At 69.4% G+C, this 21117-nt stretch overlaps 4 protein-coding genes and 1 long non-coding RNA gene across 8 annotated transcripts; 3 read left to right on the top strand and 2 right to left on the bottom strand.

Moving 5' to 3' along the window:
- Nucleotides 1-587: 587 nt before the first annotated feature.
- MAN1B1 (mannosidase alpha class 1B member 1) lies at nt 588-9629 on the top strand. 3 transcript variants are annotated; one of them, XM_036306908.1, is made up of 13 exons: nt 588-837; nt 1395-1503; nt 2046-2161; nt 2855-2964; nt 3183-3292; nt 4364-4549; nt 5181-5329; nt 5625-5813; nt 6823-7013; nt 7563-7683; nt 8112-8309; nt 8383-8514; nt 8799-9629. In XM_036306908.1, the coding sequence occupies exons 1-13, from the start codon at nt 727-729 to the stop codon at nt 9000-9002; spliced, it is 1926 nt and encodes a 641-aa protein (XP_036162801.1). In that variant the 5' UTR covers nt 588-726; the 3' UTR covers nt 9003-9629. The 3 variants fall into 3 exon arrangements, with proteins under 3 accessions (XP_036162801.1, XP_036162800.1, XP_036162798.1); XM_036306907.1 differs by having other exon boundaries at nt 2813-2964; XM_036306905.1 differs by having other exon boundaries at nt 2046-2245; nt 2813-2964.
- A 776-nt stretch (nt 9630-10405) lies between these two features.
- Nucleotides 10406-14090, bottom strand: DPP7 (dipeptidyl peptidase 7). The gene is made up of 12 exons (XM_036306909.1): nt 13836-14090; nt 13616-13755; nt 13148-13311; nt 12853-12988; nt 12669-12750; nt 12262-12428; nt 12028-12088; nt 11637-11755; nt 11291-11447; nt 11117-11181; nt 10778-10848; nt 10406-10694 (listed from the first exon to the last, which is right to left on the bottom strand). The coding sequence occupies exons 1-12, from the start codon at nt 14050-14052 to the stop codon at nt 10559-10561; spliced, it is 1515 nt and encodes a 504-aa protein (XP_036162802.1). The 5' UTR covers nt 14053-14090; the 3' UTR covers nt 10406-10558.
- Nucleotides 14091-14980: 890 nt separating this feature from the next.
- On the top strand, nt 14981-17367 carry LOC118655251 (translation initiation factor IF-2-like). Its single transcript, XM_036306852.1, has 4 exons — nt 14981-15661; nt 15753-15831; nt 17080-17319; nt 17354-17367. The coding sequence occupies exons 1-4, from the start codon at nt 15146-15148 to the stop codon at nt 17365-17367; spliced, it is 849 nt and encodes a 282-aa protein (XP_036162745.1). The 5' UTR covers nt 14981-15145.
- LOC118655274 (translation initiation factor IF-2-like) lies at nt 16745-18913 on the top strand. Of its 2 annotated transcripts, XM_036306911.1 has the most exons (4): nt 16745-17118; nt 17313-17481; nt 17629-17772; nt 17915-18913. In XM_036306911.1, the coding sequence occupies exons 3-4, from the start codon at nt 17653-17655 to the stop codon at nt 18713-18715; spliced, it is 921 nt and encodes a 306-aa protein (XP_036162804.1). In that variant the 5' UTR covers nt 16745-17118; nt 17313-17481; nt 17629-17652; the 3' UTR covers nt 18716-18913. The 2 variants fall into 2 exon arrangements, with proteins under 2 accessions (XP_036162804.1, XP_036162805.1); XM_036306912.1 differs by lacking the exons at nt 16745-17118; nt 17313-17481 and having other exon boundaries at nt 17623-17772.
- On the bottom strand, nt 17451-18538 carry LOC118655275. The gene is made up of 3 exons (XR_004967241.1): nt 18439-18538; nt 17777-17892; nt 17451-17475 (listed from the first exon to the last, which is right to left on the bottom strand). It is a non-coding gene; the product is annotated as an uncharacterized LOC118655275 (long non-coding RNA).
- Nucleotides 18914-21117: the final 2204 nt, after the last annotated feature.

Here is a 21117-nt window from a genome sequence, read left to right as displayed (position 1 = left end):
GGATAGGAAGGCGGCAGGAGCGCCCTGGGGCAGCTCCAACCAGTCAGGGGCCGAGCTGGCCGCGCACGCGGCGGGCACCCTGCAGGCACCCAGGCAGGGCTGCCCGGAGCAACGGCGGGCCCTGGGCTGAGCGGGTCCCGAGAGCAGCGGGCGGTTCTGCTACGAGTGGAAGAGCGCGCCCCCATCACCAGCCGGTCCGAGGGACGGGAACCCCGCGGTGGGTCGCCGTGACGGTGACGGTGACGGCTCCATCCAGGTGGCTGCACCGCCCCGGCCCCGCGTCACGGTGGCGGAGCGGCCGGCCGCTCTTCACTGACCGCAGGACTTGGGTGCACACGGGCTTCGCTACGGGGAAAACCGGACAACGCGCGTCCGGCCGGACGCTGACGGCTCGGCCGGCCTCCCAGCCGAGGCCACGCCCACACCCAGGCGAGAGGTGCGCAGGCGCAGAACAGCGCCAGCGTCGCGTGTGTGACGTCATATCGAGGCGCCGGAGTAAACAGACGCAGGTGTCCGGAAACGTCAACCCGAAGTCGGGCGCACGCGCAGTGGGGTTACGAGGGCGCGGCGCACGCGCATTGGCGGCGGGCGCGATGGGCGGGGTGTTGCCCGAGCTGCGATGGCTGCCCGCGGGTGTCCCGGGATCAGAGCCGCCGGCCCGCAGCACAGCCCGGCCTCCTGACGCCGCCCGCGGGCGGGGTCCCCCGGGCCGCCTCCGCCGCCTTCATGTATCCGCCCGCGCCGCCCGCGCCGCGGCGGGACTTCATCTCCGTGACGCTGAGCCTTGACCAGCGCGACGACGGCAGCAAAACCCGGCGGCGCCGCTCGTGCTGGCGGGTGAGGACGCCCCGCGGCCCCGTGGTCTCCGCCCCGCGCGCCGACTCGGGCTGGAGGTGCAGGCGCTGGCCCTGGAAGGGGCGCGGGTCCCGGCTGCACTGTCCGCGGGCCGAGCTCGGCGGCCTGGGCGGGGGAGGGCGCCGGACGGGGCGGACGCACCCCCAGCGGGGTCCCAGCGGAAACCTGAGGGTCCCGGATGCGCGCTCCTGCGGGGCTGGGAGCAGGAGCGCGGCCACGTTAACCCCCGGTGCGTCCCCGGCGGCCGCGGGGCGTCCACACGCCGCATCTGGGCAGGTCCGGCGGGGCCGGAGCCCTGCACACGCCTTGCGGGGTCTCCCCGCGGCCCATGTTCGGACACAAGTGCACTCGACGTCCGTTTCCCGCCCGGTCTCACCTGCCCCGGTGCCTCACGCCCGCGAGGGCGCAGCCCCCGCCCGCAGCGATGGAACCCCTGCGGTGGGACCTCCTGAACTCCTCCCCGTCCCCCCGAGGCTGTCCCCGTGGGAGAGACCCCGCGGTGTGAGTCCCAGTAAAGGTGCCCCTCCGCCCTGCCGCAGGCATGGAAGCAGCTGTCCCGGCTCCAGAGGAACGCGATCCTCTCCGCCCTGGCCTTCCTGCTGAGCTGCGGGCTCCTGTCCTACCTCAGCGCGGCCGACCCGTGGACAGGTACCGGCGCCGGGGGCAGCGGAGGGCCGAGGCGGCTGCAGCTGAAACTGCTCAGCAGCCGCGAATGGGCGGGGAATGGGCACCCCCCAGGTTAAGAGGGGCGTGGCGTCCCCCGCCTCCTGGCAGGACACGGGCGCTGCTGCCAGTCCTCTGGCTGCTCCCGTGTCTGCGTGGGCAGGTGTCCGCCCACTGCCCTGCGGTGGAGGCTCGCGGTCACCCCCCCCCCCCCCCCGTGGTTCTCAGGACCCCCGCCGCCCTGTGTCCGGAAAGGACGAGAGGGCGGCCGGGAGCCGGGAGGGGCAGGGAGGTGTCCTCCCCACGCGCAGACACCCAGGCAGCGCAGTGGGGCTGTGGGTGGGGAGGCGAGGACAGCCACGGGCTCAGAGAAGGTGCTCGCCCTCGGCTGTTCTTGAGCGCACAGGGGACGCCCGAGGCCTGGGGGCCCTCGGTGAAGCAGCAGGAAGCGCCGTCTGGGTGTCCCCCACGGAGGCTCTGAGGTCCTCGGGGCCTGGGCGCTGGGCTGAGGAGGTTCTCTGGTTCAGCCCCGAACGGCAGGCCAGCGGAGGAGCAGAAGGGGAGGCCCGCACACCCGCCCGTCTTGCCGGCTCCTCGGAAGGCAGATGCCGACCCGGGACAGGGCCCGCGGCTGCCGCCTCAGGTACCTGCCATGAGCCGGTCAGGCTGGCGCCGGCTCCGTGCCAGAGGCCTCGGGACAGGACGCAGGGCTCACACCGATGGCGAGGTTGTCTGTTCCCGCCGTCTGACGGGTGTCTCACCCCCATGCTCCTCCGGGCGGGTGGGCGACCCTGGGGAAGGAGGAGGCGCGCCTGCTGGTCCCGGGGCCTGGGTTTGGGGGTGAGCAGAGCAGACTGTCCTCTCCCTGGACCTGGGCCAGGGCAGCCTCCCTGAGGACAGGACCCCGGGCAGCACTGGGCGGCTGAGGGCCTGCCTCTGGGGAGAGGTGAGAGCTGGTCGGGGGCTGAGACCCAGCAGGGCTGGACGCGGAAGGGGCCAGCCAGGCCAGTCCAGGCCGGGCCCTGTGAGTCCTGGGCCTGTGACAGCAGAGACGTGCGGGCCAGGGCTTAGCCCTCACCCAGGGCACCAGCCGTGTGCAGTCTCCACCCAGGTCGGTCAGGGGCAGAAGATGGGGTGAAAGGCCCCTCAGTCGGCGGATCACTGTGAGGAGGAAGAGCCCAGCGTGTGCACAGCCCGGGGGTCGGGTCTGGTGGGAGAGACCCCGGTGGACGGAATGGCAGCCGGTGGGCAGGGAGCTCCTCTCACTGTGACCTTCCCTGTGACGTTCGTCCAGAAGCCTCAAAGGCACGTGCGGCGGGGCCCCCCCAACCTGCAGATCAGAGCGCCCCACAGAGACGCGGAGGACAGGCGGCAGGAGGACGGCCGGAGGGACGAGGCGGCGGACGAGGCTCGCCAGGGAGAAGGCCCGCCGGGGACGGTCGTCAGGTACCCGGAGCCGCAGTGAGCGCCGGGCGGGGCCGCCTGTGGCGTCTCTTCTGGAAAAGGAGCCAAACGGGAATAGCACCTGGCAGACCTGTGCCTTCCCTTTGAAGCGACTACTCATGCCCATCCTGCCGGGGCCGGTGTGGGGGAGGGGACTGGGCCCCGTCGCGGCCCCTCCTCGCCGGCCCTGCCCTGGGCTGCTGACGCTCCTCTCCCTGCAGCTGGCGGGGAGCAGTGATCGAGCCGGAGCCACGCCCCCAGGCACCTTCCAGGAAGGCAGAGGCCCCTGCCCGGCCCTCTCTGCAGGCCCCCAGGATTCAGAACCAACGAGGTGAGGCCCCCTGCGCCCTCTTGGGCCCCAGCTGGGCATCCTGCGGGCGAGGGCATGTGGACACAGATGCGTCCCTGGCGAGGGCAGAGTGCCGGCCATCCCCGTGGGGCCGCAGCCCCTGCACGGAGGGCACACACTGCTCAGAGCTTAGGCAGCGACACGTGGCTTTCCTGTTTTCTTAACATGTTTTATGGAAAGAAAAGAGAGGGAGAGAGAGAGATGGAACCATAATTGACGAGAGAATCATTGGTCGGCTGCCTCCTGCACAGCCCCTGCTGGGGATTGAGTCCACAATCTGGGCAAGTGTCCTGACCGGGAATCAAACCGATGCTGAGTCACTGAGCCACATCAGCCGGGCAGCAAGGGGCCTGTTGAGGCCGGTGCCCCATGTCCAGCCTGAGGCAACGGGAATGCGGGTGGGAGGCTTGCTTTCCCGCCCGTGGCAGCTCCCAGGGCTGAGAGATGTGGGCAGCTGCATGGGTGCCTGCATTCAGGCACCGTGGCTGGAGGCCTCCTGGGTGCCGGCACTTCTGGGGAAGGACGCAGGAGCCCAGAGCTGGGCTGGCGGCCAGGCCTGTCGGGGACTCTGATCGTGTGGCCTGAGGGCAGAGCTGTGGGCCTCTGCCCCACAGAGTGGACACGTGGTGTGAAGCCAGTGACACTCGGACCTCACGCGTCTCCTCTTGGAACCCGCCAGGTGCGGGGTCATGAGAGGCGGGTGGTCGGGTCCTCGTTCCAACACCCGTCACGATGGACGTTTCCGCGCCCACGTTGCCAGCGCAGCCAGTGTGACTGGTCTGCGGCCTGAAATGCTCTGCTCGCCGGGGCTCCCTGTGGACGGGACAGGCCTGGTGGACATGAGTCCGAGCTGCCTTGTGAGGCCCCAGCGCCTCTCCACCTCCACAGCCCTGCCCAGCTCTGAGGGTCTCACTCTGGGGCCGTCCCCCGACCTTCATGCTGCCCGCTGTGGCCCTGGACAGTGCTCCCCGGCTCCTCAGCCTCCCTGCTTGGGGCCCCAGAGGGACTGTCCTCCCTGACCAGGTCCTGTCCCCCTGACCGCTTCCCCCGCAGCCTCCCCTAACGAGCGCCAGCAGGCCGTCATAGACGCCTTCCGCCACGCCTGGGCCGGATACCGTGCGTTTGCCTGGGGCCACGACGAGCTGAAGCCCGTGTCCAAGTCCTTCAGCGAGTGGTTCGGCCTCGGCCTCACGCTGGTCGACTCCCTGGACACCATGTGGATCCTGGGTCTGAAGAAAGGTACCCGTCCCCCAGCTCCTGCCGAGCGCCCGTGCCCGGAGGTCTGCCTGCCGTGTCCGCTGACGTGCCTCCTTCCCTGGGGGCCAGGAGCGGGCGTGCTGGTTGGGGGGACTCTGTCACCTCACATCCAGGCGTCCTGGGGGCACTCAGGGCAGTGAGAGGCCCCTGCCGAGAGCCAGGTGGACCCTGGTGGGCGCCCAGCGGCCTTCCCGCCGGGGTTTCTGCTGCAGCTGGGAGGGCCCCGAGTGGGAGGTGGCACGTGGTCTGATGTAGCTGCCAGCGCCCGGCACCTCCTCAATGTCCACCTTGTGTCGCAGCTGGGGGCAAACTGGGACTAGGCGTCATCGGTTATTTCTAAACCGACGTTGGCTGAGAAGCTGGAGGCCGCCGCTGAGCCACCCCCATGTCCTTGTGCCGTGGCCTCTGACGCCGACCACTTGTGCTCACGGCTGAGGTGGCTCTCCGGTCGCACGCTGGCCCGTCAGCTCAGACCCGAAGACTCGGGTTCCTGCCTTTGCACCCTCAGCAGAAAGGTGGACAGGAGCACACGTGTCACCCGGGGTGGGAGGCCCGAGGGCAGTGCTGGGCCCGCCAGCGTGTCCTGGGCCCTCTCCCTCTCCTGTTCCCCTAGAATTCGGAGAAGCCCGGAGGTGGGTGTCCGAGAAGCTGCAGTTTCAGAAGGACGTGGACGTGAACCTGTTTGAGAGCACCATCCGCATTCTAGGGGGCCTGCTCAGTGCCTACCACCTGACGGGGGACGCGCTCTTCCTGCAGAAAGCCGTGCGTGCCCGCCGGGCCCCGGGGCTGGGCCTCGCCTGCTCCCCGTCTCCTCTCTCCGGGGGCTCTGGGCGGGGCTGTTCCACCTCCCTTCCCTCCCGCCCACTCGTCTGTCTTGGTAGGAGCTGACCCGGGTGCATGCCCGTCCGCCGCAGCCACAGGGACACGCTGGGCTCAGAGCCCAGCCCCTTGGCTGTGTGGAGGGCGAGCTCCTGAGGGTGGGAGCGGGTGGCGGTCCGCGCTGTGGGAGGGATGCCCTCTCTGAGCACCAGCACTGACCTCGCTGTGTGTGCATCAGGAAGACTTTGGGAATCGGCTGATGCCTGCGTTCCGCACGCCCTCCAAGATCCCATACTCCGATGTGAACATCGGCACTGGCGTGGCCCACCCGCCCTGGTGGACGTCCGACAGCACGGTGGCCGAGGTGACGAGCATCCAGCTGGAGTTCCGCGAGCTCTCTCGTCTCACGGGCGTCAAGAAATTCCAGGTAAGGCCTGGTGTCTGGCAGAGCGTCTGGCTCGGTGCGGTGGGTGCCGACCGTGGGGCACTGGTCCCGGGCCGCCAGTCCCTGCCTCTCTTCACACCTCACTCGAGTCCTGTTTCCTCAGTGATCCCAGGGCTCAGGCTGGGGAGGCACTGGCTGTCTGATGAGACCCCTCCCTGGCCCCACCCCCGCCCCACCTGCTGTAGCACCTTTTTCCGGCCCTGACGGCTGGTGGCTGGTGGTGCAGGGCTCTGGTGGCACCGGGTCCCGGGCGCCTCGGAGGCAGCATGCCAGGCCCCGTCACGCTGCCTGGGCCAGACGTGTTGATGCGCTGGCATCGCAGCCAGTGTTGTGCTGTCCCCGCTGACGGCCTCCGTGGCCTGCAGTGGCCCGTGATCCGGGCTGAGCTCACGTTTCGGTGTGAGTGGCTGCCAGGCGTGTGCAGCCGTTGGGGACCAAAGAGGACTCGAGAGGAAGTTAACAGTCGGGACGAGGAAGGTGCTGGGTAGAAGCCCAGAAAGCACCCTGTGCGGGGTCCTGACCTCGGGGAAGGTGCACAGGCCCGTGGGAGCCGTGCGTGGTGCTGCCCCGGCAAGGTGTGAGCTCAGACGAGCTGGGCTGGTGGGGCTGGAAGGGTGAGTAGGCGTTCACTAGGGGATAGGAGTCAGGGGCAGTGGATTGTCAGCAGCAGCCCTGGGCTCAGGAGGGACATGCCTGCCTCCCCCCAGGAGGCGGAGCAGGTGCCATGCTGATGCCTGCGTCCTGGGGACTGGGTGTGGCCTCAGGCACGTCCCTGCAGCCCCACCCACCCACCCAGAGGACAGGCCAGCCCCAAGGCGGCCATGCCTGCGGACAAGCAGGGCGCTGTGAGGGTGGGCCGGCCGGTCAGTGGCCAAGGAGCAGCGTCCAGGACACAGGCCTTGCTGCCCGGGGAACGGATGGTCAGGGTGGAGGGCACCAAGCCCTCTGGCTGCCCGGCGCCCTCGCTCACCCCCCTCCCCCGCCTGCCCAGGAGGCCGCGGAGGAGGTGACCCGGCACGTCCACTCCCTGTCGGGGAAGAAGGACGGGCTGGTGCCCATGTTCATCAACACGCACAGCGGCCTCTTCACCCACGGGGGCGTGTTCACCCTGGGCGCCAGGGCCGACAGCTACTACGAGTACCTGCTGAAGCAGTGGATCCAGGGCCGGCGGCAGGACGCGCGGTGAGGCCGCTCTGCCGCCCCAGCCCCCGGGCGCCCGTGGGACCAGTTCCTCTCAGCACAGCACGTGCCAGGGCAGGGCCTGGCTGCCCGAGCCGGTGCCGAGCGGGGGTCTGGGTCTGGCTGCAGGCCCAGCTCCCTCCCTGAGGAGGGGCGGATGCAGCCCCCCGAGTCCCCCCTGGAGAGAGGGCGCCAGGACACCTGGGCTCCCTCCGCGGTTCCTTGGAGCTAGTGGGCTGCTTCCCTACCGTGCAGCAGCCCTCAGGGTGTGGGGAACCCAGACACCCGGGGAGGTGGGAGGCGGGAGGGGGGAGGGGGCTGGCGTGGCTGCCCCTCCCCCTGGGCTTCCCCATCAGGGAGCCGCCCTCCAGGGCTTGGGCAGGTGGGAAGGGACCACCCTGTTTGGGAAGCGGAAGGCACTGCCCTGCCCCACGGCTGACCCACCCCAGGCCCCACCCCCAGGCCGGCCTCAGCCCTTCGGGGCGAGCACCCCTGGGGCCTGCCCCTGGACGGGCCGTGCGCCCGCCGGACTGAGGCCAGGCCTGCTCCCAGGTTGCGGGACGACTACCTGGAGGCCGTGGAGGGGATCAGGAGGCACCTGCTGCGCAGATCGGAGCCCAGCAAGCTCACCTTCGTGGGGGAGCTCGCCCATGGCCGCTTCAGCGCCAAGATGGTGCGTGTGCTGCAGGCAGGGCCTGGCCTCCCCGCCTCGGCGTCTGGGCCCCGAGTTAGGGCCAGGAGAGAGCAGGGAGGTGGTGGCCCAGGAGTGTGAGGGCCACAGGCAGACTGGCTGCCCGGCCTGGGCTGTGCCCACAGTGGGGGGAGGGGTGACCAGAGAGGGCCACAGGCACCTGACCCCCGGCAGCTGGGATCACTGTGGCTGGGGGCCAGGGAGAGGCCAGGTCAGGCTGCTGGGCCACGGGGGTCCTGCTCCTGGCATGGAGGCCGAGGGCTCCTGGGACGGGGAGGCCGAGGGCTCCTGGGACGGGGAGGCCGAGGGCTCCTGGGACGGGGAGGCCGAGGGCTCCTGGATGGGGAGGCCAAGGGCTCCTGGGACGGGGAGGCAGGCTCCGCGGTGGTGAGGAGGCCCTTCACTTGCAGGACCACCTGGTGTGCTTCCTGCCAGGGACGCTGGCCCTGGGCGCCCACTACGGGCTGCCCGCTGACCACATGGACCTGGCCCGGGAGCTCATGGAAACCTGCTACCAGATGAACAGACAGATGGCGACGGGGCTGAGCCCCGAGATCGCGCACTTCAACTTGCACGCGCAGAAGGACCAGAAGGACGTGCAGGTCAAGGTGAGTGGGGCCGGGCCGGGCAGGGCGGGCGGCCCAGGGCCCTGTGTGGGCCTCACGCTGCCTGTGCCCCCAGCCGGCTGACAGGCACAACCTGCTGCGCCCCGAGACGGTGGAGAGCCTCTTCTACCTGTACCGCCTCACCGGGGACCGCACCTACCAGGACTGGGGCTGGGAGATCCTGCAGAGCTTCAACGCCTACACGCGGGTGAGCGCTGAGGGCCGGCCACGCCCACGCCCCTTCCCTGGCCCCTCCCTCCCCAGCACAGAGGCCACGCCCTCCCCAGGGCCCACCTGCTGGGCGGAGCTGCGCGAGGCCTTGCGGGCTCTGGAGGCAGCATTCCCGGCAGTCACAGGGCAGCTGGCACCGCCCGGGGCAGCCCGTCCCCGGGGGCCCTCAGTGCCCCCATTCCAGGCCCTGCCAGGCCGTGCCGCTGCCCTGAGGAGGGAGCGGGCTGTGCCCACGCAGTGACCCTGCCTCGGCTCTTCCAGGTCCCCTCGGGCGGCTACTCCTCCATCAGCAACGTCCAGGACCCGCACAACCCACAGCCCAGGGACAAGATGGAGAGCTTCTTCCTGGGGGAGACGCTCAAGTACCTGTTCCTGCTCTTCTCTGACGACATGGAGCTGCTCAGCCTGGACTCCTACGTGTTCAACACCGAGGCCCACCCCCTGCCCATCTGGGCCCCCGTGTAGGGCGGGTCCATGGGGCACTGCCCTGGGGTCTCACTTCTGGTGTTGGAGGGGCCTGGCAGCAGGGCCCTGGCCCTGGATAGGCCCACCCTCCTTTGACCTTGGCCGTGTGGTGTCAGCCCAGCTGGACAGCAGGCCAGGAGGCAGCTGGGCCGGGCCATACCCGGGCTGTGAGGCGCTGGGTTGGCCGCGGGCAGCAGGTGTCTGCCCAGCTGTGGTTCCCTCGGGACATCATCGGGGACCAGGAGGGAGCCCAGCGCTGTGCTCAGGGGTCCCGTCCACGGGCCGCCTCCTTCCTGAGAATCTCAGATCATGGCTCACATTCCTGAAACCTGGACGTCCTGCCAGCCAGTGCACAGGCCTCGGGGGGCCCAGCCTCGGGGTCCCCAGGCCCACATGTTCAGGGCAACAGCGAGGGACCAGAGTGCAGCTCGGCCTCGGGGTCTGTCTGTGGCCCTGTCCTGTCCGAGGTCTCGGGGTGTCTGTGGCCCCACTGACCGGGGCACCTGGCTGGCTGTGCTGTTTACGTGTTGGACTCAGGGATCCCACGGGGGCGGCGGGCAGGTGTGCCCTGCGCCCGGCCTCCCGATGGGACGGACCTTCACTCGGGATAAAGTAGATCTGCTCCACGCTGCTGTGTGTGTGTGTGTGTGCACGCGCGCGCACCTGGCATGGGGTGGGCGGGGCATTGGGCTGGTCACCCTCCCCGTCCGCTGAGCTCAGGACCTGCTGGCACCTCTCACCCCAGGTGCTGCTTTCCCGGGCGTGGTCTTGAGGTGGCCCCTCCCCTCCCACAGCTCCCACCTCAGGGCTGACGGTTCTTTCCGCAGAGACCACCCCGGCCTTGCCTGGGTCCCGGCCCCAGGGCCCTCTCCGCCCTGTTCAGCTGGCAGCCCGTTTCCCTCAGCATCTTTAGGAAATGCTCTTCCCTCTGGAGCTAGGCCTCTCCGAGGAGACGCACCTCTGCCAAGGTCTGGGCTCCCAGGGGCCGGGGCCTGGGCCTTCGGACATGTACGCGTGCCCTTGACTCCCCGCAGGCCCAGGGCCCAGCCCTCCTCTCCTGGGTCAGAAAGCTGCAGGCCTGGCCCTGAAGTGGCCTCTGCTCCCCCCTCCCCCCATGCAGGCCCATGGCTGAGGGTGGGCTCCCGCAGGCCGGGCTGTGCAGCAGGACTGGCCTTGCCCTCCTCTGCAAGAGGTTGGGCCTGAGGCACCTCTGCCCAGACCCAGGGCCTCCAAAGATGGACAGGAGGGGGAAGGGGCAGGGCTCCTGGGGAGCAACCCGTGGTGGTGGTGACATTGAAAACAGCAGAGAAGGGAGGTGGAGTCGCTGGGGTGGCCTTTGGGTTTTGGTGTCACAGCTCAGCTGGCCCGTGAAAGCAGGCCCCCATCGCCCACAAACAGCAAACTTGGGGGTTCAGGACTGTTTTATTGTGACTGATGATGGGGAAGGTTGGGCACGCGTGCCCCACGTCCTCTCCCTCCCCCATGGGACTTGGCGAGGCCCCTGCATTTGCTCAGCCCCCCCCTCGAGCACGCCTGCCCTGGAGTCCTCGCGGGTCCTAGCAGGGGGAGCGCCCCTCGGCCTTGGAGACTCCGTGCTGCGCCCGCCTGGCCTCCTCCACCCACTGGCCGATGAGCGTGGCCTCCAGCTGGCGTGCCTCACGGACGGACGGGGGGTCCGCCGGGTGCGATCCCCTGAGGAGCAGGTCGGGTGGGGTCAGCAGCCCGGCCAGGTCCATTCGGGGCCGGGCAGGCCAGCACCCACCCAGCAGCCGTACCTGAGGTCCAGGTGATGCGCTCCCCCTCGGATGGTGATGGCCAGGACGGAGGCACTCAGGTTCCTCTGGATCTGTCAGTCAGACGCCCGTCAGGTGTGCGGGGGGAGGGGGCTCTGGCAGCCAGCCCCCAGCCCCCAGCCCTGCACAGGCTGCACGTGCCGGCCGGGGGTACAGCTAGAGCAGTAACCAGAGGAGGCTGTGCAGCCTCGACTGGCCTTGGAGAGGAGAGGTGACCCCATCAACCAGGAGGGTGAGGAGGTGCAGACCGGGTGTGGGTGTGGCCCAGGCCCAGGCTCCTTGGAAGCCTGCAGCCCCATGGGGAGCCCCGCAGGGACTCACCCCGCCCCCTGCCCAGGGGTCCAGGTCACCGTTGGAGAAGATGATGTTGCTGGCGGCTCTGAGGTCTGGAAGGGACAGAGTAGGTTGGGGGGACCAGGTGGGCCCCGAGTTCAGTGAGCTGTGGGGCAGGCAGCTCAGACCCCAGCTCAGCCGCCCCCCACCCCCGAGCCTCACCGCCCCCCCCGAAGTTGGTGTGCAGCCAGTCCCTCCGGGGCCACACGCCCCAGGTGTCCAGGCAGTACTGCTGGCGGAGCGGCTCCGTGAAGGCCAGCGCGGGGAAGAGGTCCGTCTTGTTGTTGCTGGAGAAGGTCAGGCTCATCTCCGTGCAGGCCTGTGGGCAGCCTCACTCAGCACACCCGCCCCCCCCCCCCCGCGGTCCGGGGGGGGGGGGCGCAGTCCCAGGGCCCCCACCCCGCGGTCCCGGGCCCCCCTCCCCGCGGTCCCAGGGCCCCCCCCACAGTCCCGGGCCCCCCCCCGCGGTCCCGGGACCCCCACCCCGTGGTCCCTGGCCCCCCCAAACCTGGTAGTCCCAGGCCTTGGCGTCGGAGCCCAAGCCGCAGCCGGTGGGGTCTGCGCAGGCCTGGTACTGCAGGTAGATGTCGTAGCAGGGCTCCGTGCCCGAGGAGTTGTACACCAGCCCTGGGAAGAGGGTGCTGAGCCGGTGCCTGGACACCCCCCCACCTGCCCGCTCAGGACCCTGGGGTCTTGTGTGCCCAGGAGGGCACACCCCGAGTCTGCACCAGCAGTGCCTGCCCTCCCGGCCGAGACCTCCCACAGCCCCTGGGGTAGTGGCCCCAGGCTGGGCCATGGGGGAGGTGGGGGTGGTGGGGTATCCTGGGCCCCAAGGTTCCCGGGATCCCCACACCAACACTGGGGCCCCCTCTCAGCACCAGGGCCCAGGGCGGACCCACCTGCCAGCGCCCGGAGGCCTGCGATCCTCTGGCTCTCACTCAGCAGCCGGTCGCAGGCCACCTGGGGGTCAGCGGGGTGCCTCAGCCGGAGACTCCCAAGACCTGCACCCCTCCCGCTCGCCCTGCCCTGCCCCCAGGCTGTGAGGGGTGGTGGCCCTCGTGTGGTTGGCATCAACCATCCTGGGAAGCTGGCCGGGACCCATCTGGGGGGGGGCGATGGGGGGAAGTCCTTGCCTTGACAGGGTTGGCGGGCAGGGGCCCCAGGAAGTCGGTGGGGTACGGGTAGTCCATCATGGCCAGCATGGTGAAGGCGTTCCGGGCGAACCCAAAGAGCTGGGCCAAGTCCTTCCCGCTCGAGAGCGGCTGGCAGGTGCCGAAGGCCCGGCTGACCGTGTCATGTGCTGCAGGGGGGGCAGGCCTTTGGGGGCTGCTGGCCAGGAGGGGGGTGCTGCTGGGGGGTTGCCGGAGGGGAGGTGGGCTGCGAAGGGGTGCAGGCAGGGCAGGCCTTTTGGGGCTGCTTGGGGGGGGAGGGTGCTGCTGGCCGGGAGGGGGAATACAGACAGGAGTGGGGGGGTTGGGGGGGATAAGGCAGGCCTTTGGGGGGCTGCTGGCCAGTGGGGGGGGGGGGGCGGCCTCCTCACCTCCCTGTAGGAACAAGTCCTTGATCTGCTGGAAGGCGTCCCGCACGCCCTGGGCACACTTGGGACTCTGGCCCTCAAAGTCCTGGAGGAAGGACAGGTGGCTGCAGCCGGGCTGCTGCGGGGCCCCAGCCCCAGCCCCAGCCCCCCTGGAACCCCAGCCCCAGCCCCCCTCACCCCCACTCACCGCCGAGACGTCCCGGAAGAACTGGTAGGCGTCGCCAAGGCCCGCCACGGACACAACGGGCGCACTGGCCGCCAGCGCCCCCGCCACCAGGTAGGGGTACTTCATCCTCATGTAGGCGGCGAGCATCCCCCCGTAGCTGGTCGGGACGCAAGATCCAGGCTGGGGCCCCACACACAGCCCCTGCCGCCAGGGCGCCTCCCAGCCCCTCCCCTCTGCTCCCCCGCCCCGGCCCGGAAGGACCTGGGACGTCTAAGGCCCTTGGGTCCCGGGAGAGAACGGGGCGGTGCGGACCCACCTCCCGCCGAAGGCAATGGCGGGAACGTCCTGGGCCCCGAGGTCCCGGCGCAGCGCCTGCAGCAGCCGCGCGAAGTCGGCCAGCGCCTGCTCCACCGTCAGCAGCTCCGTGTGCCCGCGCTGCGTGGACCGCTCCCCGAACGGGAGCGACTTCCCGTAGTACCGCTGCGGGCGGCGGGGGGCGCGGGACAGTGACCGCCGAGGCCCCGCCCCCGCCCGCCCGCCCGTGGCCACCCGCCCGGGGCTGCCAGGGCCCGGCCCGGGACCCACCCGCCCGGGGCTGCCCAGGGCCCGGCCCGGGACCCACCCGCCCGGGGCTGCCCAGGGCCCGGCCCGGGACCCACCCGCCCGGGGCTGCCCAGGACCCGGCCCGGGACCCACCCGCCCGGGGCTGCCCAGGGCCCGGCCCGGGACCCACCCGCCCGGGGCTGCCAGGACCCGGCCCGGGACCCACGTGCCCAGCACCCACGTGCTCCGCGAAGACCACCAGCGCCGCTTGCTGCGCCGCCAGCTCCAGGATGAAGCCCGAGTTGTTGGCGAAGGACCACACGTCGCCCTCGTTGCCCGTGTAGAGGAACAGGGGGCCCTCGCCCCGCCTCCAGAACCGGTCTGCGGGGTGAGCGGGAGGGTGAGCCGCAGCCGGTGCCGCCCGGGGCGGGGGGGCGGGGGGCGGGGTCCCCGCAACTCACCCGACACCAGGAAGCGCTGCGGGAAGGTCCGGTTGCCGAACCTCTCGAAGTTGAAATGGTCCAGCAGCTGCTCGAAGTAGCGCTCCCGGAAGCCGGGGTCCGGGGCGCGGGGGGCCGCAGGGGGTCCCCGCCGCCCCGCCGCCCCCAAGCCGGGCCGCGCCAGCGCCAGCAGCAGGGCCAGGGCCGCGGGCAGCGCCAGGGAGCACCGGGGGCCCATGTCTGCGGCGCGGGCACCGCACGGGCGGTCACATGACCGGCAGGCACCTTACGTGACCGGCGGGCGGGGCTGGCCGTCCTCCCGCTTCCGCTGTCCCCGCGTCACCATGGAGACGGGCGCGGCGGCCGCCGGAGGCTCGGGCTGGGCGCGGGGACTGGGCCGTGCGCTCGGCTGCTGCTGGGATCCGGCCTGTGCGCCCGCTCCCCGCTGGTCACCGACGGGTCCTGCTCGTGCCAGGCGCCGGCGGGAGGAGTGACCAGCCCCCCGAACCGGCCTCGGCCACGCGGAGGTGTCCTGGGCCCGGTCCCCCTGCAGACAGGCCTGGGGACGGACGGGCGGACGAGGCTGCCAACGGGGAGGGAGCCCTGGACCGTGGGGGTGGGGTGCCCATGCCGCGGGCAGCTGCCCTGGGAAGGAGCTGGTCCAGGGGCAGCAGGGGCCGGGCTGGGCAGGGGCCGGCCGGGCAGGGGTGGGGCCGGGCAGGGGTGGGGCAGCCAAAACGTCGCTGCTGAAAGCCTGGGGTGCGGACTCGGCCTGAGGACAGAGAGGCCCCTCCCGCTGCCCAGCGCCCAGTCCAGGGCCTGGGTGAAGGCCAGACCCGCAGAGCTCCCGCCCCCAGTTGCAGAGGGGAGGGGCGACACCCCCTCCCCAGGCTGCCCCTGGCCAGCGTGACCCCGGCTCTGCCCAGCCCGGGCAGCCTGGTGCGGGGACAGGGCTGGGTGCTGGGGGCTGGCCCCTGGGTGGGCCACTGTCCGGCTGTTCCAATCCAAGGCCGTCACTGAGGCAACAGCTTGATGACAATGACGCCCACATCACACCAGCCACGGGCGTGGCCCTCCCCTGCCCGCCCCCCCCCCCGGGGCCCCCAGTCCCTGTCCGGCAGCCCCGTCTCCATGTCCTCCTGCTCCCCCTGCCCCTGTGTCCCCATGTCCCTCTGTCCCTGTGTCTCCGTCCCCGTGTCCTCGTGCTCCCCTTACCCCCCGTGCCCCCGGGCCCCCGTCCCTGGGTGCCCGTCACTCTGCTCTTTCCCCTGTGTCTCCATGACCCCGTGCCCCTGCTCCTGTGTCTCGGTCCCTGTGCCCCCGGGCGCCCCATGTACCCCGTGTCACGTCCCCGTCCCCGTGTGCCAGCCCCCGTGTCCCCGGCCCTGCGTCCCCGTGTCCCTGTGCCGTTACCCCTGTGTCCCTGTCGCCACGTCCCTGGCCCTGTGCCCCTGTCCCCCCGTCCCCGTGTCCCCGTGCCCCCTGCCCCGCGTCCCCGTGTCCCCCTCCTCACGTCTCTGTGTCTCCAAGATCCAGTGTCCCCGTATCCCCGTGTCCATGTTCCTGTGTCCCCGCGGCTGCGCCCAGGGCTGCCTGTCCTGCGTGAAGTAGGCAGCTGCCCGCTCGGGGCCCGAGGCCTCGGCAGAGGGGGGGCTGGGCAGAGACGAGGACGCGCAGCCTCCACCCTGGATGGCAGCCCCTTCACTGCTCCTGCTCCTGCTCCAGCTCCAGCCCCCCTCAGCGCAGGCACCGGCCCGCAGCTCCCCGCGGGCGCCCCGGCAGCTCTCCATCCAGGGGTCACCCGGAAGGAGTGTCCTGGTCCCTCTCGGACGGTCCTGCCCCACGTGGTAGCCCTGCACGGGGCGGGAGGTGCATCTGGGGGTCCACAGCCTCCTCTCAAGCCTCCCCTCAAAGCCTGGGGCCTAATTCCCTCCACAGCTCGCAGATTTGGGAGCCGGACCTGGACCCCAGCACACCTGCTCTGCCCTTTTAGACCTCCAGGCGGCAGCAACGGAGAGTAAGGAGGGGGGGACCCCACCCACCCGGTTCCCCTTGTAAAGCGTTACCTTAAGCTGGCGCACAGCCTTGGGCAGCCCCTCCTCATCCCTTTCCAAAGCGAGGTGATCGGCCCAGACAACCTGGCCGCTGTCTGACAGCTTCGCAGGGCCACATCCGTGGTCCACCCGTGTCTGTAGTCCGGCCACACCCATGGTCCGCCCGTGTCCGTGGTCCGCTGTGTCCATGGTCCGCTGTGTCCATGGTCCGCTGTGTCCATGGTCCACTGTGTCCGTGGTCCGCCCATGTCCGTGGCCCGCCCGCGCTGCCCACCTCACGGGCGGGGTATGGGTGTCTGCCTTGTTTCACAGCATCACGTCTTCAAGGTCCACGTGTGTCTTAGCGTGTGTCAGAACATCCCTCCTTTTATGTTTAAAAATATATTTTATTGATTTTTCACAGAGAGGAAGGGAGAGGGATGGAGAGCTAGCAACATCAATGAGAGAGAAACATCGATCAGCTGCCTCCAGCACACCCCCTACTGGGGATGTGCCCGCAACCAATGTACATGCCCTCGACCAGAATCGAACCTGGGACCCTTCAGTCCACAGGCCGACGCTCTATCCACTGAGCAACACCGGTCAGGGCACGTCCCTCTAAAAAAATTTTTTTTAAAAAATTAATTTCAGAAAGGAAGGGAGAGGGAGAGAGAAACCAAAGATGAGCCCTGGCCGGTGTGGCTCAGTGGATAGAGCGTCGGCCTGTGGACCAAAGGGTCCTGGGTTCGATTCCGGTCAAGTCCACGCACCACGGTTGCAGGCTCCTTCCTGGCCCAGGCCCTGGTCAGGGCGCGTGCAGGAGACAACCAGTCGGTGTGTTTCTCTCTGTCTTTCCCTCTCTCTCCCGCCCTCTCTAACAATCAATGGGAAAATATCCTCGGGTGCGATTAACAACAACAACAAAGATGAGAGAGAATCATGGGTCGGCTGCCTCCCCCGCGCCCCAAACTGGGGATGCAGCCTGCAACCCGGGCACGTGCGGGACCGGGCGTGGAACTGTGACTGGTTCACAGGCTGCCGCTCAGCCACACTGGCCTGGCTATCGAGGTGCTCCGCCCGTTTCTGAATCGGGACCGGGGTCCCCACCTGGGCCCTGCGCGCTCAGCTCGCACCCGCTGGGCTGCAGTGGCCGCGGTCCTGGGCGTGTTACGTGGTTCATGCGGCGATGCGCCCCGTGGGTGAAGGTCCTTGTGTTGTGGTTTGTTGCTGAGTTTCAGGAGCTTTTCCAACACGTCCTGGTACGGATCCTGGTAAGACGAGCGGCTGGGACGTCCTCCCATCCCGGGGGTCCTCCTTCCTCCCAGAGGCTGTGCCCGGAGGCTCCTGTTGCCATGACGCCCAGCGTGCCCGCTCTCCCTTTGCTGCTTGTGCTCCGGGTTCCTCTGAGAACCCGGCGTGGCTCCAGGCTGCGGCGCCAGACGCTGTCTCCCTTCTTCTTTTCCAGAAGAGACGCCTCAGGCAGCCTCCGCCCAGCGCTCACTGCAGCTCCTGGGACCTGATGACCAACCGACCGGCCGACCTGGCGGGCCTTCTCCCTGAGGAGCCTCGTCCGCCGCCTCGTCCCTCCTCCTGCCGCCTGTCCCCGCGTCTCTGTGGGGCGCTCTGATCTGCAGGTTCGGGGGTCCCTAGCCGCCCAGTGCTGCCCGGGGTCCTGTCCTCAGGGAGGCTGCCCTGGCCCAGGCCCAGGGAGAGGACAGTCTGCTCTGCTCACCCCCAAACCCAGGCCCCGGGACCAGCAGGCGCGCCTCCTCCTTCCCCAGGGTCGCCCACCCGCCCGGAGGAGCATGGGGGTGAGACACCCGTCAGACGGCGGGAACAGACAACCTCGCCATCGGTGTGAGCCCTGCGTCCTGTCCCGAGGCCTCTGGCACGGAGCCGGCGCCAGCCTGACCGGCTCATGGCAGGTACCTGAGGCGGCAGCCGCGGGCCCTGTCCCGGGTCGGCATCTGCCTTCCGAGGAGCCGGCAAGACGGGCGGGTGTGCGGGCCTCCCCTTCTGCTCCTCCGCTGGCCTGCCGTTCGGGGCTGAACCAGAGAACCTCCTCAGCCCAGCGCCCAGGCCCCGAGGACCTCAGAGCCTCCGTGGGGGACACCCAGACGGCGCTTCCTGCTGCTTCACCGAGGGCCCCCAGGCCTCGGGCGTCCCCTGTGCGCTCAAGAACAGCCGAGGGCGAGCACCTTCTCCGAGCCCGTGGCTGTCCTCGCCTCCCCACCCACAGCCCCACTGCGCTGCCTGGGTGTCTGCGCGTGGGGAGGACACCTCCCTGCCCCTCCCGGCTCCCGGCCGCCCTCTTGTCCTTTCCGGACACAGGGCGGCGGGGGTCCTGAGAACCACGGCACGGGGCGGGGCGGGGGTGACCGCGAGCCTCCACCGCAGGGCAGTGGGCGGACACCTGCCCACGCAGACACGGGAGCAGCCAGAGGACTGGCAGCAGCGCCCGTGTCCTGCCAGGAGGCGGGGGACGCCACGCCCCTCTTAACCTGGGGGGTGCCCATTCCCCGCCCATTCGCGGCTGCTGAGCAGTTTCAGCTGCAGCCGCCTCGGCCCTCCGCTGCCCCCGGCGCCGGTACCTGTCCACGGGTCGGCCGCGCTGAGGTAGGACAGGAGCCCGCAGCTCAGCAGGAAGGCCAGGGCGGAGAGGATCGCGTTCCTCTGGAGCCGGGACAGCTGGATCCTGCCTGCGTCAGGGCGGAGGGGCACCTTTACTGGGACTCACACAAGTGCCCCGGCCCCGCAGGAGAGCTCACCCAGAACCTCCCGGGTGCAGAAGCACCGGGGCCGACGGTTTTTCCAAATTCCGCCGTCAGGCCGAGGACAGACAAAGCAAAGCCACGGGACAGGACGTGACGTGTGACACCGAGGTTCCCGCTGTGGGATTTTGTGGATTAAACTCTCGTGTGTGCTCGCAGCTGCGTGCCGCTGGGTCCGGTGTGACTTCCTTCCGTCCAGCCACGGCCGCTGGGCCTGGACCTGACGGTGGCTCAGCCGGCCGGCGCCCTGGCTGATGTAACAGGCAATTGTCAGAAATAAAACGATGGTTACTCTTTGTCGTAGGTCTTGAAGCCAAGGCCCTAGATTTGAGATCAGGCAGCGCAAACAGGTGCCAGCGCGTCGCTGGTCTGTTAGAGAGGAGCAGGCTTCCTCCCCTCACTCCGCTCCTCTTAAAGTCTACACACATTTCACTGATCGCAGAGAGGAGCGGGGGAGGGAGGGAAACGGCAACGATGGGAGAGAATCATGGGTCAGCGGCCTCCTGCACGCCCCCTCCTAGGGGTCGAGGTGCACCCCGGGCTTGAGCCCTGACCCGGAATGGAGCCCTGACCTGGTTCCTAGCGTCGCTCACCCACTGAGCCGCGCCGGCCGGCCCGTTGCACTTCCTTTGTCTTCTGAGCACGTGAGGCGCACGCAGTGGTCGAAGGCCCTCGTTTGTTGGCCAGATGAGTCGGGTCTAACGCTTCCGCTGCTGCAGCCCCAGCCCTTCGGGCTGCGCCCGGCACGCAGTAGGTTTTCAGGAAGTGTCTGTGGCGTGAATGAAAGGTGGCGGGTCTTGCCCCCGTGGGATGTGTGGGACCCTGTGAAGCTGGGAAAATGGCCGCCCGGGAAAAGGGGAGTTGGAAAGGCAGCGACGAAGGGACCCCGTGGTGGGGCAGGCAGTGGAGTGCGGACAGGGTGTGCGTGGACGTCAGCACGAGGGCAAGCGAGACAGCACCGCTGGGGTCTGCAGCTGCTCTGGGTCGGGAGGCCCTCGGGTCCCCCCAGATCAGGGAACAGAGACCCCATCAGGCCTGCTGGCAGCCAGCCACCCCCAACCCCCTTTGGAGTGGGCCCTCACAGCAGGGGGGCCTGGCCGTGGGGAAGGTGTCTCAGCCTCGTTCCTGCTCATCTGCTCGGCCCAACCTCCCGGCAGAAGTGTGTCTCCCGGCGGCTCATGAGCCCCGTCCCCAGGGACTCACCCCCACCCCCCAGAGGAGGCAGAAGTGGGTGCTTGTCCCAGGTTCCGAACTGGCTAAAATCCTGGGGAAGAACTTGAGTGGTCGGCCTGGGTCATGTGACGATCCCTCAGCCAATGGGCTGAGGCCAAGGAAGAGCTGTGTTGATGATTGACAGCCCTTCCTGGAGCGCTGGTGGCTGGAGGGAGGGAGGGGCGGGAGCAGGTCCCTCCGCGGCTGTTGGGCAGAATGAGCCAGCACTGGGGTGGCCATGCACCCCAAGCCCACCTTCCCACGGGGAGCCCTGGGGCAGAGGCCACACCCCAGGTCTCCTTGGGCCTCCCCACAGCGTCTGCTTCCCCAGCATTCAGAGGGGTCCCTGTCTCAGCCAGTTCCTCTGCCACAGCAGGGCAGCCAGTCAAAGGCCTTCTCCAGCCCTGGCCAGTGTGCTCACTGGTTAGAGCGTCGGCCTGCAGACTGAAGGGTCCCAGGTTCGATTCCCGGTCAGGGCACAGGCCCAGGTTGCAGGCTTGGTCCCCAGTGTGGGGCGTGCAGGAGGCAGCTGATCAATGGTTCTCATCATTGATGTTCCTACCTCTCTATCCCTCTCTCTTCCTCTCTGAAATCAATTAAAATATACATATATATATTTTTTAAAGGCTTTCTCTAGTTCACCCCAAGCCATGATGGGGGTGGAGGAAGCCTCCATCTCAACACGGAGCTGCACTCCTGCAAGGAGCCCATGACCTGGCGCAGGCACGGCCTCCACCCTCCCCTGGGTGTTGGGGACCTTGCAAGGGGCTCCAGGCAAAAGCTGCGGCACCTGGGCCTGGGGAGGCAGGGGTGCTGACCAACCCATTTTGACAGAAAGAGGGCCCTGCTGTGCGGGGTTCGGCCGCTTCCCTGGCTAAACACTCCCACCGGCCACTTGCAGGCTCCCCGCTGCATGACAGCCAGCTCGCAGATTCCTGGATATTTAGAAACTGCTGCTCCAGGTCAGTGGAGCTCCCACTGGAGGAGTGGGGGTGGATGGAGGAGACAGGCCCGCAGCGTGGCCTCAGCCCCCGCCCCTCCCCCATGCTGGCTGACCCCTGGCCGTCCACCCCCTGCACGCAGGCAGCCTCCAGGCTGTGACCTGCCAGGGCCACAGAGCCTCTGGAGACAGGGCCAGCTCTGGGCCCTTTAGCGCACCCCACGTGCCCTCTTGTGAGCCCCGGGAACAGTAAGCGTCCTCAGGGCTGGGGGCTGGGGGTCTCCCCACTGTGACTCTCGATCCCAGACAGAGGCTGTGGGGATGCAGCAAGATGTGGGCCCATCTGC

The sequence above is a fragment of the Myotis myotis genome, unplaced genomic scaffold (assembly GCF_014108235.1).
Source record: "Myotis myotis isolate mMyoMyo1 unplaced genomic scaffold, mMyoMyo1.p scaffold_m19_p_44, whole genome shotgun sequence".
Lineage (NCBI taxonomy): Eukaryota > Metazoa > Chordata > Mammalia > Chiroptera > Vespertilionidae > Myotis > Myotis myotis.
The sequence above is the reverse complement of the archived record's forward strand: the minus strand, read 5'-3'. Positions and strand labels throughout refer to the sequence as shown.

What these genes read in the sequence shown, in the direction of transcription:
- LOC118655251 (XM_036306852.1), top strand. Translation starts at nt 15,146, where the DNA reads ATGTACCCCGTGTCACGTCCCCGTCCCCGTGTGCCAGCCCCCGTGTCC. An exon ending in GGACGGTCCTGCCCCACGTG is followed by an intron (nt 15,662 to 15,752) that starts GTAGCCCTGCAC and finishes TTCCCTCCACAG; the next exon opens with CTCGCAGATTTGGGAGCCGG. An exon ending in CCAGGCGGCAGCAACGGAGA is followed by an intron (nt 15,832 to 17,079) that starts GTAAGGAGGGGG and finishes TTTGTTGCTGAG; the next exon opens with TTTCAGGAGCTTTTCCAACA.
- LOC118655274 (XM_036306911.1), top strand. Translation starts at nt 17,653, where the DNA reads ATGGGGGTGAGACACCCGTCAGACGGCGGGAACAGACAACCTCGCCAT. An exon ending in GCCTGACCGGCTCATGGCAG is followed by an intron (nt 17,773 to 17,914) that starts GTACCTGAGGCG and finishes GAACCTCCTCAG; the next exon opens with CCCAGCGCCCAGGCCCCGAG.
- MAN1B1 (XM_036306905.1), top strand. Translation starts at nt 727, where the DNA reads ATGTATCCGCCCGCGCCGCCCGCGCCGCGGCGGGACTTCATCTCCGTG. An exon ending in CCGCCGGGGACGGTCGTCAG is followed by an intron (nt 2,965 to 3,182) that starts GTACCCGGAGCC and finishes CTCTCCCTGCAG; the next exon opens with CTGGCGGGGAGCAGTGATCG. An exon ending in AGAAGGACGTGCAGGTCAAG is followed by an intron (nt 8,310 to 8,382) that starts GTGAGTGGGGCC and finishes CTGTGCCCCCAG; the next exon opens with CCGGCTGACAGGCACAACCT.
- DPP7 (XM_036306909.1), bottom strand. Translation starts at nt 14,052, where the DNA reads ATGGGCCCCCGGTGCTCCCTGGCGCTGCCCGCGGCCCTGGCCCTGCTG. An exon ending in TGGTGGTCTTCGCGGAGCAC is followed by an intron (nt 13,312 to 13,615) that starts GTGGGTGCTGGG and finishes CGCCGCCCGCAG; the next exon opens with CGGTACTACGGGAAGTCGCT. An exon ending in GGACTTGTTCCTACAGGGAG is followed by an intron (nt 12,429 to 12,668) that starts GTGAGGAGGCCG and finishes CCCCCCCTGCAG; the next exon opens with CACATGACACGGTCAGCCGG.